This window comes from Zalophus californianus, chromosome 4 (assembly GCF_009762305.2).
Source record: "Zalophus californianus isolate mZalCal1 chromosome 4, mZalCal1.pri.v2, whole genome shotgun sequence".
In the NCBI taxonomy this organism is placed as follows: Eukaryota; Metazoa; Chordata; class Mammalia; order Carnivora; family Otariidae; genus Zalophus; species Zalophus californianus.
The window spans coordinates 23859098-23878256 of NC_045598.1; the positions used below are offsets into that span (position 1 = coordinate 23859098).

The 19159-nt window shown below is 52.2% G+C and overlaps 1 protein-coding gene across 1 annotated transcript; it reads right to left on the bottom strand.

Annotated features, from left to right (window-relative positions):
* Positions 1-1674: 1674 nt before the first annotated feature.
* Positions 1675-19159, bottom strand: PEF1 (penta-EF-hand domain containing 1). The gene is made up of 5 exons (XM_027580522.2): positions 19096-19159; positions 9514-9829; positions 5234-5389; positions 4600-4743; positions 1675-2705 (listed from the first exon to the last, which is right to left on the bottom strand). Exons 1-5 carry the CDS (start codon positions 19117-19119, stop codon positions 2476-2478), a joined length of 870 nt encoding a protein of 289 aa, XP_027436323.1. The 5' UTR covers positions 19120-19159; the 3' UTR covers positions 1675-2475.

The window sequence follows — 19159 nt, forward strand, 5'->3', positions numbered from 1 at the left end:
CCGTGTACACCACCAGCTCTGCTTAACTTGATTAATGGAGCTCCGAGCTCCCTCTGACCTCCCCCATCAAAAAACAGGACAAAACCAGGGTCCTGCCAGGGGCCCAGCCCAGGAATGCTTAAGCACACCTCCTCTTAGGCATCACACTTTTCCCAGAGCAGGTGGAAGTTATGGCCTAAGTATGTCATCCACTCTCTGGATGACTCACCAACCCAGCGCTTGTGGCCATTTCCACAGATGTGCGGTTGCTGCCAGGTGGGATGGGCTGCCCTGCTCCTTCCTCACTCCCGCTGGCCTTGCGATCCAAAGCTGTTTGCGAAGTTTCATGTAGCCAGGCTGGGAGGTGCAAGTGTGCAGAATGATGTTGTGAGGGCTGGCTCCCAAGCTCGGAACCAACCATATCCACAAGGACCAACCCAGGTCCGGGGCTAAGGAGCCCTGGCTGAGCAGAAGGCTGAAACTGTGATTGGTACCATTCTAGAGACAGGTTTCAGTAGACACTTGGCTGAGTAGGAGCAAACAACAGAAGCTTCCCCAATGGCCTCCATTCTACTCTACTCTGCTGGCTGAATCCAGTCCAACAGTGGGCCCGAGGCCTCCACCCTGGGAGGTTCAGATGAACTGGAGAAAATTCAGAGGACCTGGATGCCGAGGTGAGCGATGCTTAGGAAAGAGCTGCGGAAGAACCCAGGACTACCCAGCCCAGGGAAGGGAGGCCTCAGGGAAACGTGGTGGCAGGTTCCAGGTATCTAGAGGTGTGGCATGCAGAAAGGGGTGATAGATGGAGCTTCTGGGTGGCCCAACAGAGAAAACCATAGTCCATGGATGGTTTTCAAGGTGGCAGGATTTGGAATCTCAGCAGGAAGAAGTGTCTGCTGCTAGTCAGAGGAAGCCTGCTTCCTGGAAGGGCACTGAGCTGTCACTGGAGGCTGGCGGGCAGCGGCAGGACTCAACAAGAGAGAGGATTCTAGACCTGGGTGGAGGTTGGCCTCGGGACTGGTGCTAGCATTCTAGCATGACAGCAGCCCAGAGGACAAAGGGCTGAACAGGCTGAGCCCGACATACCTGCAAGGCCTCACTGAGCTGCTTCCAACCACCCCATGCAGGGACCAGAGCTTTCTTATCTTCATCCCCAAGAGCAAAAGGATTATCACACCAATGCCCATGATAAGCGCCTCCCCTCCCAAACCAGAATGTCTGGTGTCTTGGCTTTTGATTGAAATTCTGTCAGATCACCATAGACATTTGATGTAGACTGGTTATCACGCTGATCTCAAGATCCAGCTAGCAAGGACAGATGTCTGTGCTTAATAAAAATGGGGGGAAAGTTATGACTTAATAAATGCAGTTTGGAAGATAAAACTAGGGCTTGAGATAATAAAAAGGCCATGCTATGAAGTCTGGGGTGGTGCCTGTAGCCCAGAGCGCCAGTCCTAAAACAGTGATAAAACACAAGAACCTGGCCAGCCCCTACACTTCAGCTCCACCCTGATAAATGGGACCAGCCCCATGCGGGCCATGTCCCCCTAACACGCTTCTTCCTGCACAGTGTGGTGTACAGTATGCACTTAACTATTTGCTGAACGAAGAAGAAATGAGTGGCTGAAGGGATGCGCACACGTGAATAGCGCAGATGAACCAGCAGCTAGGAAGGTGGGATGGGACACAGGAGACTCAAGAGTTTTGTCCTTTTATTGAAGCTTACAGTTTCACTGAACTTTTGGCCACGAAAGAAAAAAACAAACAAACACACAAATAAAAAAAGAACATTGGCAGTGGGAGGTGGCAACTGTCCCCTGGGGATTAAAGCCAAGCAGAGAATGGCAGGCAAGGGAGGGGTCCAAGCTGCAGAGGGGGGAGCCTAGCCAAGGATGCCCAGAGAGCAGCCTGTCCGAGCTCTCTGAGCAGGGACGGCACCCAGGCAGCAAGAAGTCAACGCACGCAGATTTGGGGCATGGGGCTGGTGGAACCCAAGCCACTTGGTCCCGCGGACAAACCTCTCTCATGCTTGGTTAGCTTCCACTTTGGAGAAACTGGGTTCATCGGACAAGACGGTATGGGTGAGGGGGCTCAGGTGCTAATAGCAAGAGGCTGATGAACACTCACCACTGGTGTCAGGGCGCAGAAGGGAGAGCCAGAGGCTGGAGCCCAGCTGACTGACGCTACTCACTCCACGGCAGTGACTGACATCTCCTGCTCCTGGCGCAAGGCTGGGCCAGTCAAATGCTCAGGGCTCTAAGGACATTCAACTTCCAGGCCTCTCTTAGGTCAGGCCACCACCTGTGTGGCCTCAGCCCAGGTCCCCATGATTTGGTGCCGGGGAGACTCCTAGCCCTCTTCAGAAACAGCGCTGCATCAGGCAAGGGAGAATCTTTTTCTAGGAGGGGCAGGAGAAAAGGAGAGGCTCACAGGCCTCTCCCACTCTCAGGAGCCAGGAAAGGTCGCTGGTACACTCCGTTCTCCAGAGGGACTGGCTCAGAGCATGCGAGAAGCCGTCATGGTGACGAAGTCCTCGAAGCTGAGTCGAATGTTGCCCTGCACGGCTGTGTCCTTCTCCCGGAAGGCCTCGGTCAGCACCTGTAGCTGGGTGCACACCTGGATGAAGCGGTCTAGCTGCATGGCGGGGTTGGCGGAGCGCGGGCAATAGCGGGAGACCAGGAGCTGGGTGAACTGGGGGCTCAGGTTGTAGCCCATCTGGGACAGAGCTGCAGAGGAGGGGCACAGATAACAGACACAAAGCCCTGCTGTGAGCACCACCGTCAACCAGCTCTGTGGAGCCCAGCGGTGCAGGGGACTGTGAGAGGACAAAGGACAGAAGTCCCTAGGGTCTGCCCAAGATGGCGGGAGCCCAAAAGGGGCTCTGTCTGGATGATCCCCTTAGCTGGAGGGCCCCAATCCCTTTCTCCAAAGCTCCATTACTCTCTGTGCAATCAGACCCATAGGGTCCCAGAATGTCACGGGGCTAGCCATGCTCATCTGTGACTCACCTGCATGACAGAAGGAAGCCTGAGCCCCCCGGGTCCCCCTGCCCAGGGTGGACATCAGAAGCAGTGTGGCAGAGAGGGAAACATGACAAAGGCCTGCTCTGGAGTCAAGATAGCCCCTCGGCAAGTTGTTTAACCTTGCTAAGCCTCTGTCCTATCATCTCTAAAATGGGGATAATACTTACCTTGTAGGTTCTAGTAAGGACTAAGAGAGGGGATCCTGTAGAGCACTTGGCACAGTGCCTGACACATAATAAGCCCTCAGTGTTATTTGTGAAGAATAATAAAATCATCATCACCTCCCCAGGCAAGGCTATTGCTGGGCGGTTCCAAGGTCACGGCCTATGTGCTACCCTGTCCCCCAACCTGGGAGGCTGCCTTTCTTCCTCTCCGCGTATCTACCAGGCCAGGCTAAAAGTTCCCCTTTTGCTATGTGGCCCTTAGGCAAGTTGCCTAAACTCAGCCTTGGTTTTCTCATCTGCAAAAGGGCAATAATAAGAGATCCCTCAGGTAAGACAGGGGAATAACAGACACTAACTCTCACATGGGGAGACTGAATGACGTAACACAGAAGTACTTATTCCAGTGCCCGGCCCACAGCAAGAAGTCAATAAATACACGTTCGGCTATGACAGTACCACCCTTACCAGTACCCACGACAGGGCCGGGCAAAAGAGGAGGTGATCAGTCCAGGCCATGTCCTCTCCCTTCAACCAGGGCGCAGATGCAGTGAGCTCACCCCCACCACAGAGCTCCTTAGTCTTACTGAAATCCATGGCCAGGGCAAGGGGCCGGGTTCTCTGGGGAGCCCTTTCTCCCTCCCAGGTGGCAAAGCTCCCTGTCAAATTCTTTTCACCCCATTAACCACCCATCTTCTAAAGTCAGAATCGGAACTGGACCTGGAGCTATGGCCTCAGGTCATCTTGAGCCGACTGTCACTTTTTTATTTTTTAAACTTTTTATTTATTTATTCATGAGAGACAAAGAGAGAGAGAGAGAGAGGCAGAGGGAGAAGCAGGCTCCCGAGGAGCAGGGAGCCTGATGCGGGACTTGATCCCAGGACCCTGGGATCATGACCTGAGCCAAAGGAAGGCTTAACCATCTGAGCCACCCAGGCACCCCCAACTGTCACTTTTAGCATGGTCTGGGTCCCAGCGTTGGGAAGGAAACTGCCTTCAAGCAGAGCTGGCAACAGAAACCACCTTTCTGAGTCCCTGTACAGGGCTCTTTCCATTCAGCATGTTAGAAACCAGAGAGGAAAGAGCCACAAAAGCCACATGTCCTGGTCTCGGGGTGCCCTGGGCTGCTGAGTTCCCATCCCCGAGGCTCCCGCTGGCTGGGTCTACTTCACCCAGCACAGCCAGGAGTGCAGTCCCGAGGGGGGGGAGGGTCCAGCCCTCATCCCGGAACCAGGTGTTCCCTTGCCCTGGATCTTGGCTGTGCCCCAGCCAGATCACAGACGGGACAGAGAGTGGGCCTGTGCCGAGAGCAGCATTTTACAGTGCACATGGGCATTGGGCAGTCAGAGGCTAGAGAACACCGGCTTCCCTGTCATAGGGAATAAAGAGAAAAGTGGGGCTGGGCCTGTGCACTGAGCCCCTCCCACGGCCCTCACCTTGCTGCAGCTCCGTGTAGCTGATGGAGCCGGAGCGGTCCCGGTCATACTGCTGGAAGAGGTTCTTCCACTGCTGGATGAACTTCCACAGGGCTGAGAAACCATAGACGTCGATGCGGCCTGACTTCGTCTTGTCAAACATGTCTTGGGAGGGGAGGGAAGAAAAGCTTCAAGACTGAGGGCCAAGGTCCTCGGGTAGCACCCAGGCCGGAGTACGAGACTCCACAGAACCACAGGCCTGAGGCCCAGATGCCTGCATCTGAGACATACTCTCATCAAGTGTGGACCAGCCCCCGCCCCTGACCACCCTCAGCCCTGGCCCTTCCAGAACCGCATTTTCTCTGCACACCCGGCAGCTGACCCCACTCTGTGCCATCTGCTACCGGTGCAGGGAGTCCCATTCTGCAGAATGGAAAACCGCAGAGCCTGTGACTCAGCAGGGTCTGGAACTTGAGAATAGATCTAGGGGAAACAGCTCTCAGTCTAGAGGATCTCACCTTGAACCCAACTTCCTGCCTGAAATCCTCCCTGGCTGAAAGATCTCTCCTCTGAATGGTTGTGCACCCGCTGTCAGGCATCAGGTGGCTCTGCCCCACCTCGAGCCCACAGCCCACGGGGAAGGGCTAGAACTCACTTATCATCATGAGACATGTCTCGTCATTGAAAGAGGACCAGTTGGAGTTGACCAGAGCCTGCTTCAGCTCCTTGATGGAGATGTAGCCACTGTGATCGGCATCCACTGACTGGAACCAGGAGTAAGCCTCAGGATCCACATTGGGAGGAACGCCACCTGCGGGAAGCGGTGCAAACCAGAGGAGTCAGAGGCCGGTCTCAAAGCCAGTCCAAAGACATGCTGGGGAGGGCCAGCCTCAGTGCCTCCTTGGGGACAGGTTTTCCTTACCCACAAAGCCTCACAAGTCCACCTACCCCGTCTTCCAGCAAGCCAACAGCCTTACTTTGATGGAAGGCTCCGAGCAGAGTCTCTGAGCGTAGACTCAACAAGTATCTCTAGCTGGCTTCTACTCCGTCAATCTGCTGGGCTTTGCCTACAGTGTTCAGTCAGTTCTCTCTTTGATCTTAAGTTTCTAGGGAATGGGGACTTTCCAGCTGACTATGAACGCTCTGAAAAGAAGGATTCTCTCTTCCCCACAGACTGGGAATCCAAAAATGTTTGCTGAGCAGTTCACACACACAGCCCAGAAACAGGTATTTTGAGAGTCACAGCAGCAGGGGGCTCTCTGGTGTGGGAACCAGGTCTGACCCCTGTCTGACTTCTCCGACACAGTGGCAATAGACATATTCTACCAGGAGCCACCAGAGTGAACATGGCCACGGAACTCCACCTCTTCTCGTTCCCCATCAGCTCCAACGCATGACCCCATCCCCAACCTCCCTGGAGACATCTCTGACACCTCCTCACCCCCACACACCCACAGAGCTGCCCAGTTCTGTACCTCCTCACGGTTCCTATGCACCTCCCCTGGTTCAGACACCTCTCACGTGGATTGCTGTAACAAACCAAAAGGCCTAACCGAATCATCCTTACAGCTACTCTCTGCCCCTCTTCACTTGCTACCGAGTAATCTCTAAAATCCACGTCAGTTCTAACCCCTTTCCCCCCTGCCTCAACTCAAAACTCTTTCAAGGTTCCACTGCCTACAAAATTGTCCAGCATCCTTAATCCAGCATTCCAGGTCCCTCCGCAACGTGGTCCACTCTTGCCTACCTCTCCCACTCTGTCCCCCTCACAGCTCTGTTCCAGCCCAGATGAAGTATTTGACTCACTTAGCCATTCCTGTTTATGCCCACCAGAGGCTTTACTCATTGTTCCCTGCCATGGACCCCTTCTCCCTCACCTCTCTGCATCATTTCCTGTCCCCCTGCAAAACCCAAATAAAATGCTGTTCCTTCCACAGAGCCTTTCCTATTCTTCCATCTCTGGACAGGCTTCCTTCCCCTCTCCTTTGCACTCCTTCTCTCTTATGACCCTGATCTCCTGTGTACATGTTTTCTTCTACCCCCTTCCAGGTTAGAGTTGGAGCAAGCTGTGGGCAAGCTCCCTGCCTAATTCCTTTCTGAGTCCCCAAGGGCTAGCACGGGGCCAGACCCAGACAGGAAAGGTGCTCCATTCATGCCAGAGCTGGCCTCGTGGTTCTAGTTCCAGCTCCCCCATTTGCGGCCTTGGTATTTAAATAAAATACTCTTATTTCAGTTTTCTTATCTGTAAAGTGAGGACAGGAGCATCTACTTCACAAGGTTACTATGAAGACTAACACATGAAAAGCCTGAAGCATCTGGTACAATCTAAGTACTATCTATCTGCTGATTACTGGTGCTGTTGTTGTGGTTCAAATAGCTTTGGGTGTCTGTCAGAAGGTGGAGGAAAGGATCATTCACTTGGAAAGACATGCAGCGTGAAGGGGTGGGAGATGAAAAGTGGAGAAGCACACAGGCCTATCTTAGAAAAAAGCCAGACTTACATAGTACTGGAAAGCCGACTGAGTGAACTGGCCACCAAACGGGCTCCTTCCCCCCAGGCAGACATCAGAGGCAGCCACGGGCCCTGGTGGAGCACAGAAGCCACCACCTAGTCCCCAAGATGAGGCCCGAAGAAAAAGGTCTGCTTGACTCAGGGCCTAGGCTGACCTCCGTGGATGGGAAACCCAGGCAGGTCCCACAGTCCCTTTCTGAAACAGCAGCTGGGCCACAGGGAGTGAGGGCCATGGCCCCGGGCGAGAGAGTCTCTGGGACACATGGTCTAGGTGGTTTGCACGAAAGAGCCCAGGCTCTGGAAGCGACGAGCTCTGGTCCTCACTAGCTCGTGTGACTTCAGACAAATGACTGAGTTTTCTGAGTACTGATGGCCCCATTCCAAAAAAGGACCTACTTCCCAGGGCTGTGTGATGAGCAAGTGAGGTCACAGCAAAATAAAGCTTCGGCAAAGGGCCTGACAACATGTGCGGGTACATCTTCCCAGAGGAAGGACTGTCTGGAAGGAGGAGAAAAGAGTTGCGAAGGGAAGAAGGAAAGCAGGCAGCAGGGGCAGAGGGTGTTCAGAGAACTCAGCGGGACTCAGGTGGACGGCAGCGAGGGTCCACGGCAGGTGTGGAGGCTGGAAAGGCCCGTTAGGTCTCGAGCACCTGTAGGATCTTTCCTGAGGGCAGTGGAACACCTTCGATGGGCAAATCTGTCTTGCAGAGCAGTGGTGCTCGCACCTTAGATCCTGGATTCATCCAGTGGGGCTGAGGTGGGGCCTCCCAGGTAACTCCCCTGCAGCTGAGCTCCAGGGAGGCATGAGCTGCGCTGGAGAAGAGGAATGGAGGCCACGTGAGAGGAAGCTGCAGAAGATGGGGAGGAGCTAAGAGTCGGAGGCACATCTCTCCTCTCTCTGCAGCCCCAGACATGATCTCTGGCCTCTGGCCCTAAAGCGATGAGCCTCACAGAGAGGGGCTCCTTTACGTGCAGTGACCTCACGTGGGCTCACAGGCAAGAGTTTAGAAGGCTGAGGAACTCCACCACGAAGCTGCTGAGCTGAAAGCAAACAGCCAGGAGCTCAGGGCTCTGACAAGATAAATGCTGCTGATTCAGTGTTTGGAGCCCCCAAGGTGTGAGCTCTCCCTCAGGGCCACCTGCCTGGGAACGTGTGCTAAGATGCGGCCGCTTCCCTGCGGGGCCGTTCCCGGGAGCCCTGCAGGTGCACCAGAGTGGTTCCAGGCTGCATGCTGCTGGCTTTGTCTCCTGGGAATAAGCATTCTGTGAAGAGGCCGACTGAGTGAGTCCCGGAGGGAACAGCGATCTAGGCACTCACCCTCCCTGCCCCTGTCTGAGGTCACTTGGTCATTTGCAGGGAGCCTGAAGCCCCCCGCCAGGGTTCTCCAAGCTCTCCTCCCCTACCTTGTCCAATGCCTCACCTTCAGCATCTCTGCTCCTTACCCTCCCTGCATCCCGTCATTCTCCTACCTGCCTCAGCATCTCCCAGGGGTGAGGCCCTCACCACAAATGCTATCACATTCATGAGTAATACCTCTTTGCTGAGAACATCCCAGAGTGAGTCCTCTCATAGAATATTGTATATTAAGCCCTTCCCACCGTACCCAGCACTTACCTGCACCTTCTCATCAAGTACTTATTAATAATCTTGTCGGGTAGCAGCATTCACCCATTTTATGCAAGTGGACATTGAGGCGTAAAGAGGTGAAGTAATTCGGTCAGGTCAGTAGGTGGCCTGATCTCAAAAGCCAGGCTTTCAATAACTACACTATCTTGCCTTTCTATATAGAGTGGCCAGTCTCCCTCACGTAGAAACGGGTTCTCCCCGTGGCACACTCTTCTAGTTGTTTGCTAATCCTACCCTCTCCCTCCCCTGTAAGAGCACCGGACATCCTCTCTACTGCCTGGTGGCTTGCAGAGCCCCTGCAGGACAGCAATATTCACTCCCACCCTACTGATGTCAGGCTTGACCAGGGGATGTGGTTTGGCCAATAGAACGTGAGTGGAAAAGATGTAAAGTACTTCAACACAGAAGCTTTTAAGAGGCACTGTGCATTCCTGCTAGCCCTCCCGATCTGTCGAGCCACAAGAACAGCCTATCCCAATTTAGGGCTGCTCCTTCCACCTGGATCTGGAAGGAAAAGACGCACGGCACAGAACCTCCGCAGCCAGACTCACAGCTGCTGGCACGTAAGCAACAGAAATAAATGCCGTGGTCGTAAGCCCAAGTGAGTCTGGAGTTACTGTTACCACAGCAAAGCTAACTGGCAGACTTCATGTTCTGCTGATGTAAGCTGGAGCTACAGGCAAGATGCTACGGTGCCAAAGACCAGGCTGCCTGCACACCCACGGGAAGGGCAAGGGTGGGCCCTGGAGAACTCAGGACAAAGTCAAAGGCGCCTGGAGTCCAAGATCCCTACTTACCTGGAGGAGGTCCCTGTCCATAAGGCCCAGGATGCTGGGCGCTGTAGGAATTTGGAGGTGGCTGACCATAGGGGCCTCCTGGGGCCGCTCCACCATATAGTCCTCCTGGAGTTCCAGAGGGGAGTCCCCCAGGGTTGGGGTGTCCATAGGGTCCCCCACCAGCTGGTGGTCCATAAGGCCCTCCGGGGGCAGGACCCCCTCCATAACCGCCACCGGGGGGTACCCCACTGCCATACTGCCCTCCACCATGGGGGGGTCCAGGGTAGTAGCTGCCCGGAGGGGCTCCAGGCGCTTGTCCTCCAGCTCCTGGGCAGCCCTGCAAGAAGAACAAACTATCAGTCAGAATGGTAAGGCCAGAAAACAGCCCAGTATGGCACTGTACCTTTATGAAGCCCAGCCACTGCCACTCTTTCAACTGATCCTATAGGCAGGGCTGGAATTATGACCTCATTGCTCAGATGGTCAACCTGAGGCTTCTAGAGAAGAGAAAACCTACCCAAGATCATACCACCAAGGACATGTGGAGTCAGGGCTGGAATCTTGCCCTCCTGGCTCCCCTTTCCACCACACCAAGGGCTCCGTGACGGCTTGGGATCATGTCTGGTTTGCCACTTTCTTCCTAGCCCCCACTGTTGAATGCATGCTCAGTAAATAATTATTGAACAAATGAGGAGGCAAATGAGTCAAAATCCCAACCCCTCACCCTGTGCTACCTCCATCTCTCTCCATCTCTACCTTGGAGGACTCACAGTGCAAATGCGGTCTCCACCCCACAACCCGACGCTCTTCAATCACGACAATATATCCATAGCATGGGCTCATCTGTGGCATGTCTTCCTCAGCCAAGAATAGCTCGAGATACAAAAGCATGTCCCCTTCTCACTCGTGACTCTGGAGACAGGCAGGGGAGACCCTGCTCCTCAGGCACTGGAGTACAATCGGTAAGAGTCAAAAAGACCAGTTTGAGTTCAGGTTCTGCCACTTACTCACTGGACTAATGACTTCCCTTCTCTAAGCCTCAATATCCTTTGTTCTAAAGGGGAATAAAACAGTGCCTACCTCCCAGGTTGGAATGTGAATGAAATGAGACCAGGTGTGTGAAGTGCTTTGACACAGGAGGAAACCCCAATCCAGAAAAATCACACATAGACTGTGTGGAGGGGCCGGGACCCAGGCCATCTGTCCCTTACCGCAGCCAAGGGGGTGTCCCCTCTCTTGTCCATGTCCCCACTAGCCAGGGATCCCCAAACTCAGTGTTCAGCTGCAACCGCCTACACGGCAGAGCGCAGCCCCAACACAGCTGCAGACAGGCTGGGCACAAAGGCACAGGGAGCAGCTGGGCCCAGCTCTGAGACACGCTGTAGATAAACCTCAGCAGGCACACTAGTGGCCTAGCCTCGGAGAGCCTGGACTGGCTCTTTTTATTGTGTTTGATAGCTTCTGAGACACTTGCCCTCAAGGCTGAGGCCAAACTCACACTTCATCTAAAGGAGGTCTGCGGCTCAAGGCCCCTCCTAGGGGGCCTTCTTGAGGAGGGCAGGAAGCAGGTCCTTCCACCTTCCCCATTCAGCAAGGTGGGAGCTCTGCTGCCCTGGAAGCCTCCAGAGCAGGCAGCAAGGCTTCTCTGCGGTGAAGTCATGGGCCATTCTCAATCCGAAACTCTGCACTCACCAGTTGAGTTCTCACTGTGGGCCCCCGGCTTCATCTCTCTGAGCCTGCTCCTTCGCAAGCAAAATACGATAATCTCTCCCTCACTGGGTCACTCTGCTGATTACAAGACATAAATGCAGCAGAATTTTGTCAGTCTAACTTTTAGCTAAAGACTCTTTTGATAAAATAAAATTTTAAAAACTGATAAAAGAAAGTGGCTTTTGGTTGAATCCCGGTGGGGATTCCAGAGCCCTGACCATGCAGGGCCCCCTCCTTTGTTAGATCCTGAGAGAGCTCTGCAGATGCCACATAGTGACTCAAAAGACAGTCTAAAAACCACTGATATAAGAAAACAAGTTCTTACAACAGTGCCTGGCATAAAGCAAATAATCTATAAATCTTGGCTACTGTTATATTACTCATTGTCAGCAAAGCCCTAGGCCAGGTAAATTCTTGGGGAGGGGGTGTATTAAAGGTGAGAACCGGTCTGAAGGAGCTCCCAGTTAACTGCAGAGGCACGGAAATGCCCTCCGTAACATCCAACAAAACTGCCAAAGGAACCGGGTGTTTCAAGTGGACACACAAGTCGTGAAAGGAAAGAGGGTGAAGTCAAGGGAGTTTCCATGAGAAAGCAGTGTTTGAGCTGGGATGAAAAGAATGAAAAAGGGACGCCTGGGTGGCTCAGTCAGTTAAGCGTCTGCCTTTGGCTCAGGTCATGATCCCAGGGGCCTGGGATAGAGTCCCGCTCAGCAGGGAGCCTGCTTCTCCCTCTCCCTCTGCCTGCTGCTCCCCCTGCTTGTGCTCCCTGTGTGTCAAATAAATAAATAAAATCTTTAAAAAAAAAAAAAAAAGAAAGAAAAGAAAGGAATGAAAAAGATTCCTAGGGAGTTGGAGCAGTGTGATGGGAGGGATGCGAGGGAGGTGGTCATCTAACCCCTTCAGTTTCCGGATGGGGAAACTAAGAAGAGGGAAAGGGACTTGGGGAGAAACTAAGAAGAGGGAAAGGGACTTGCTCAAACCCCACGGAGCTGGAGGCAGAGGTGGACCTCTGCCAGGTCCAGACCACCTCCCACCACACCCGGGCCCAGTAACTCCTGCTGCCTGTACTACAGTGTTCTTTCCTTAAGCAATAGGGCACAGGAGGCCCTGCAGAGTCTGGGCACACCCAAAGAACAGGCCCAACACCAAGCCAAGAAGTAGCTGCTCCATAAGCAGCCTGGTGGGCAAAGCCATAAACCCTGGCCTAGGGCACCTGAGGCCCAGGCCCTCCCCCCTGGGAGATGCCCCCCGACCAACAAAGCAGGTACTGCCAGGCAGGTCTTCTGGCCCTCCCACTGTCACATTCCAGGGGCCTGCCGGGTCTGGTGCAGTTTGGCAACTAAACCCTCTCCTCTCTGCCCTGGGTTAGAGCCCTCACCTGCACAGTTCATAAACACACAAATGCTACCGGCAGAAACCTGCCAGCAGTCCTCAAACAGAAAAAAGGAAGCTATCTGACAAACACACAAATGCTACTGGCAGAATCCTGCCAACAGTCCTCAAACAGATAAAAGGAAGCTATTAGAAGGCTGCTTTTCAGATGAAGAAACTGAGGTATGCAACCGCAATGACTTCATCCAGCAAGCATTTATAGAGTGTACTGTACTAGGCATGGGGTGCAAAACTAAACAGGGCCTGTCCCTGAGGGTCCCATCGGTGATTCGGATACAGTTTGATCGGTGCCATCAGAAAAGCCTACTTAAATGCTATCAAGGAGGCACAAAGAGAAGAATTTATTCCGTTTGTTGAATGATGGATGAGCAATCAACTGAAGCAATGCAAGGGGCGCCTGACTGGCTCAGTCAGCTAAGTGGCTGCCTTCAGCTCAGGTCATGATCCCAGGGTCCTGGGATCGAGTTCTGCATCACGCTCCTTGCTCAGCGGGGAGCCTGCTTCTCCCTCCGCCTGCTGCTCCCCCTACTTATGCTCTGACAAAAAAGTAAAATCTTAAAACAACAACAACAACAAATGAAGCAATGCATGAAGTGGGTCAAGGAAAGCTTCCTGGAGGAGGCAGGAGTGATACTAGAGCTGGCCTTGAAGGATGCCTAGGCATTCCCCAAAAGGAAAACAGGAAAGGATATTCTGGACAGGAGGGAGAAGACAGGCACAGGCCTGTGAGTGAGCACCAAGAGGTGGGGGGATGGCTAGAAAGCAGGGGCGGGGGCAAGGACGCAAGGTGAACTCAGAAAGGCAGGCTCTTTACACTTTCCTTGACCAGGCTCCCAGCCTGCTGCATTTCAGTTAGCGGGTGAGTTACTGGTGTTTTAACGTACTTTCTGTCTGTCTGTGTCTCCTCCACGCAACAGTGGGCGCCCCAAGGCCAGACACTGGGCCTCATTCATCAGGGTACCCAGGGTCCAGCACAGTGCCTGGCACCTGCAAGCCTCCATAAATATTTGAACAGATGAATACCACTCTGAAGAGTTTGGGCTTTATGCCTGAGGAAACAGAGCACCATAGAAGGGTTTCCAATAGAGGAGGAATGTGATCAGAGCCTTGTTTAGAGAATTAACCAGCAGCGGGGTGGAGGCAGCAGCCCAGGTGCTAGGCAGGCAGGGCTTGAACCAGACAGCGGACTTAGACATGGAGAGAACAGGATGGATTCTGAAGCTATTTCAGAGATAGGCTAGACATGACTTGACGACTAATTTAATTAGGGAGGAGATGGGAGGGTGAAGGAAAGGGATGTGTTTAGAATGACTCAGGTACCCAGCATGTACAGATGAAGTGCAGCGAGCAACTGAGGCAAACCCAGGCCGGGGACGATGGTTCCCAGGGTCACTGAGTTGTTAGTGAAGGTCTGAACCAGACATGAAAACTCAAGTCCCTGACTCCCTGTTGTTTTATGCTACTCCACACTGCCAACCCCTTTGAGACTTTTTCCAAGAGCATTTCATGTTGATCAACACAAGATTGTGGGTGGAAGGAAGGAAGGAAGGAAGGAAGGGTTCAGCAACCACAGTTTCTGAAGCATCACAGAAAACTATCCATAGGTCTTCCCCCTCCACAAGATTTTAAGTAATCTCCACACACCCAACATGCGTCTCAAACTCAACCCCATGATCAAGAGTCGTAAGCTCCACATGCCCCGCTGACTGAGCCAGCCAGGCGCCCCTCCCTAGGTCTTTACTGATGGCACACAAACTACATTTGATATACTGGGGTGTGGGAGGGGGGCATTTAGATTTTCCTGAGGCTCTGCTAGGTGCTTCCAGTGCAGCTGGCTCCCACTGATCCTCAGTCCTGTGAGGGAAGTGCTGTCACCCCCATGTTACAGATGAGAAAATTAAGGTACAGAGTCACTAGCGTGCCTGTGATGACACAGCCAGAACAGGTGAGCTGGGGTTCACGACAGGGGCTCTACACTACTACTACCCTCTGCTGTGTTCACTCAACTGTGACCGAACAGGGGCTGTCCTCCGTATAACTCTCAGACATGATGGATTTCTACAGTGGACAGGGCTGAAGGGGGAAGGGCTGCATTAGGTGATCTTTCAGAGGCTTCAAGCCCAGAAATCAGAGAGACTCAGAAGAATCTTACTCTTTTTTCAACTCTACACCTAGAGCCGATCTGAGAGGCACAGTACTGTAAGAGATCCCAAAGAGCCTCCAGTCCGACCTCTCAGGAGAGGATGGAATCTCTGCAGCACCATCTTGAATCTGTTTGCATTCCTGCAAGTGATGGGCAGCTCACCTCCTCCTAAATAACCCACTCAGGAGGTTCAATATCTTCTTTTGGTTCGAGGGTTCATTCTTCTACCCCCAACACCCCCGTGAAGTTCAGAGATATCAAAGGTTGGTCCATGCGGAGTCCTGATGGGGAAGGGAGTAGGCTGCCTTGCAAAGAGGCCTGTGCTCTGAAGCCGCCCCTCAAGTGTCGGCTGGAGGAGGCTAACGCACATTCTAAGGGGTTAAACAATCAAGAAGACAGGAGTGGTTTGGACATTCACCAGCAGAGCCTCCTAAAATATTTAAAGGCAAGAAACCTGCAGCCAATAAACTGTGGGCCAAGAAATGTCCCAAGACTTCAATTACCGTCTGTGTGCTGACACTCCAAAATCCTTCTGTCCAGCTTCACCTCTCCTGAGCTGCTGACCCACGTACCCAACAACCTCCTGGACCTTCCCTCCAAATCTATTCCTCCCTCTGTGTCCCCATCTCAGTGAATGGTACCTCCCACCCAGTCCCCCAAATCTGAAGCCTTAGTGCCCTCTTGGGCACCTCCTCTTTCCTCCCCTCCATTACCCCAATTAGGCACCAAGTTTTCTCAATTCTACCTCCCAAATGTTTCTTAAATCCATTTTCACCAGGCCCCCGTTCTCTCTAATCAAGGATACTTCATCAGCTTTGAGACTGGTCTCCCCGCCTCCAGTGTCTCCTGCACTGGTCCATTCTCACAGTGCCCCACGGTACCAGGTCCAAAGCACAAATGAAACAAGACTCTTCTACGGCTCCCTCATTAGTCAGGATGAAGTCCACACTCCCCCGAAAGGTATACAAAGTCCTTGAGGATCTGGCCCTTGCTTACCTTTCTGGTCTCATTTCTCAGCCCTTTCCCCTTCTTCACTCGGTATTGATCTCCTGAAATTCCTCCAAAACACTGGGCTCTTGTCTGCTGACCTTTGTGCGTGCTATTCCCTCTACTTTCTTCACTCAGCTAACGCCTACTGGTGATTCAGCTTTTGGCTTCAATGTCACCTCCTTCAAGAAGTCTTCTTCCCCCACACACTTAGTTAGGCATCCCTCCTGTGCTGTCCTAGTACCTTACACTTACTCCCATTTAGCATTTATCACACTGATTCCACAATTTATCTATCTGTATCACTCTTTCCTTGGAGTATTTACTATATGCCAAACAACACACCAAGCACTTTATATGGATTAGCTCCTTTAATCTTTACAGTAACTCTAGAGGCAAGTGCTCTTATGACCCCATTTTAAAGAAGGGGAAACTGAGCCTTGGGCTTTGGCAAGAAATTTCTGTGAGGAAATGGCAAAGCAGAGATGTGCAGCCAAATTTCTCAGTCTCAGAGACCAAGTTCTCAATCACTGAAACCCATCAAACTGGCTCCCCGACCCAGGACCCAAGGGCACTTGAGTTTCACTACTCCAACACCCAGACTATGCTTGAGGACCCCGGGGCTGGCAGCAGTGGAAAATTAAAGAGTTTTGACTCCTAACAATTGGTTGGAATCCTGTAGGGCTACGTTCTGGGTAGAGGGGAGGTGGCACTAAGCCTTTGGATGCTTTGAAACAACCAGGTATTTTCTTAGAATACCCTGGACCAGAGCTGCACAGGCGGACAGGGTATGATGGCGGGAATAAAAGTATTTCTTCTATTCTGGACGCATTTCTCTCCATGCTCCTTTTCAGTATTTCACTCTGAGCAGAAGCCCAGGCCATGTGGCATAACAGCAATCACAGCAGCAAGAACCTCCATCAGGGGCACCTAGGTGGCTCAGTCGTTAGGCGTCTGCCTTCGGCTCAGGTCATGGTCCCAGGGCCCTGGCATTGAGGCCGCACCGGGCTCCCTGCTCAGCGGGGAACCTGCTTCTCCCTCTCCCACTCCCCCTGCTTGTGTTCCCTCTCTCACTGTCTCTGTCAAATAAATAAACAAAATCTTAAAAAAAAAAAAAAAGAACCTCCACCAGGCACTGGCACACACTTGGTATCAACAATGTGCCAAGCTCACTGCCAAGTTTTAGCAGTTTGTCTTCATTTCAGCCCTATGAAGTATTATTCCTCCCTTTTTAAAGGTGAGGAAACTAAGGCTCAGAGCCCACAGATGGTTTGTCCAAGGGTATATAACTATTAAGTGCTAGAATTAGGATTCTAGCACAATTGTATCCAACCTGGAAGTGCAGGCTCTTAATTTCTATGTCACTGCCTCTAAGATGCACACAAAATACCTCCAGAAGCTTATTAAGATGTAGATTCCTGGGCCATTCCTGGGCACAGAATAAGTCTGAGATGGAACCCAAAAGTGTGCACTTTTTAAGATTTATTTATTTATTTATTTATTTGAGAGACAGAAGGAGAGAGTGCAACAAGCAGGGACAGAGGCAGAGGGAGAGAGAATCCTAAGCAGACCGGGCAGAGCCCAGAGCCCAACACAGGGCTTGATCTCACAACCCTGAGATCATGACCTGAGCCAAAACCAAGTCAGATGCTCAACGGACTGTGCCACTGGTGCCCCCAAAAGTGTGCTTTTTTAAAACAAGCTCCTAGGTGATTCTGATACAGACCATCCACAGAGAAACAATGCACCACGGCAATGTTTTCCCAACCTGTGTTCCTCAAGAATACTAGTGTTATCAAAAAATGACCAGAAATTTTAGAAAAAGGGGGTTGGGTATGGGAGGGAGTTCCCATGGTTAAAAAGTTTAAGAAATACTGCATATTCTATCCCTCTCTGGCAAATTTACAAAGCATATTAACAAATTAAGAATTCTGAGATGCTTCGTGTTGAACAAATTTATTCAGCTGTATTTCACGGAGTGTTTCCCAAATTTATTTAACCACAGAATCCTCCTCTATTTGCAATACCTATTAACATTTCATAAGACCCAACAGACAGAATGGAGCTTCAGAAGCCCTGCTAGGTTATACTTCCTCCTAACCTCAGCCCATGCTAGCTTTTTTTCTACCTCTAAGTAAGCAATGAAAGGAGTTCTACATTCCAGCCCTGGCCTCACTCCCTCACTTGCTATATGTGACCTTGGGCAAGCCATTTCACCTCTTTGGGGTCCTTCCTCAGCTATAAACTGGGGATAATAATCTCTACTAGCATGCTTACAGGGCCTCCATCACTGAGATTAAAAAGGTCCAAATACTGTGTACAAAAGCCAAACAGGGCTGCTCTTCCTCACCATTCTTTTGGCATGTGACTATACTCAGTTGAGTGCTTTCTAATATCCCATGTAATTCTGTTTTCCTACTTTCCCTGCATGGGTTTTATCTCCTAAATTAGCATGATCTTGGAGTCTAGAAAAATATCCAAATACTAAAATACAGTTACACTCTTAGAAGTATCAAATGCTTTACAAGCATGACTTCATTACTACTCATGACAGCTCTCTGAAGTAGACCCTATTATTGGGCCCAATTTTACAGAGGGGGAAACAGGCTCCAAAGGCTTAATGGCTCCTAACTATTTAAGTGATGGAGCCAAGGTGTGAACCTTCTTCTGCCTTCAAGCTGAACTTAACCACTCTACCTATCTGTCATCCAACAAAGGATTCTGGCCACAGAATCACCTTGCTGTGGTGTTCTTGGCTGGATCAAAATGGGCTGGGGAGTGGGGAAGAGGCATTTGCTGACAGCTTCCGGGTTCTGCTGCCTGCCAGGGGACTGCAGGTTAAGTTCTGCGTCTTCTCTGGGTTTCACTTTTCCTATGAGTGAAATGGAGGTGTCAGACTAAGTAAATAAGGGCATTCGAGGAACCCGCGGAAACCACAGATTCTCCTGATGATTCGCATGCAGTGTATCAGGGGTGTATTTTTATCAGACGCCCCGAACGATGCCGACGAAGCCAGTGCTTTAAATGCTGTGTTGGCGTTGGTGAGCCCTCCGGGAACCCCCGCGGGAGTCCTGAGAAGGTGTGAGGCCCCAGCAGAGCCCAGCCTGATTACGCGGGGTCCAAGGTCCCCAAATCCTCCCGGGCGCGACGTCAGAGGGGGCGCGACGCGACCTCCCAGACCTGTAGTCCTGCGTGACGTGAGACAGGCGCGACCGACCAGCTCTTTCGCCTTCTTTGCCGCGCGAGACCTCGCTGAAGCCAACCTCAGCGTAGGAAGGGCGCGGAGAATGCCAGGAGAAAGCAAAGCGGGGCCCGGGCCCGTACTCCGCGAGACCCCTACTTGGAATCGCCCGCCCTCGCCAAACACTCACCTGCCCGTACGGGTAGCTGGCCATGGCGCCTCGACGTCACACGCTGGCGAGGGGCGGGGCTTCC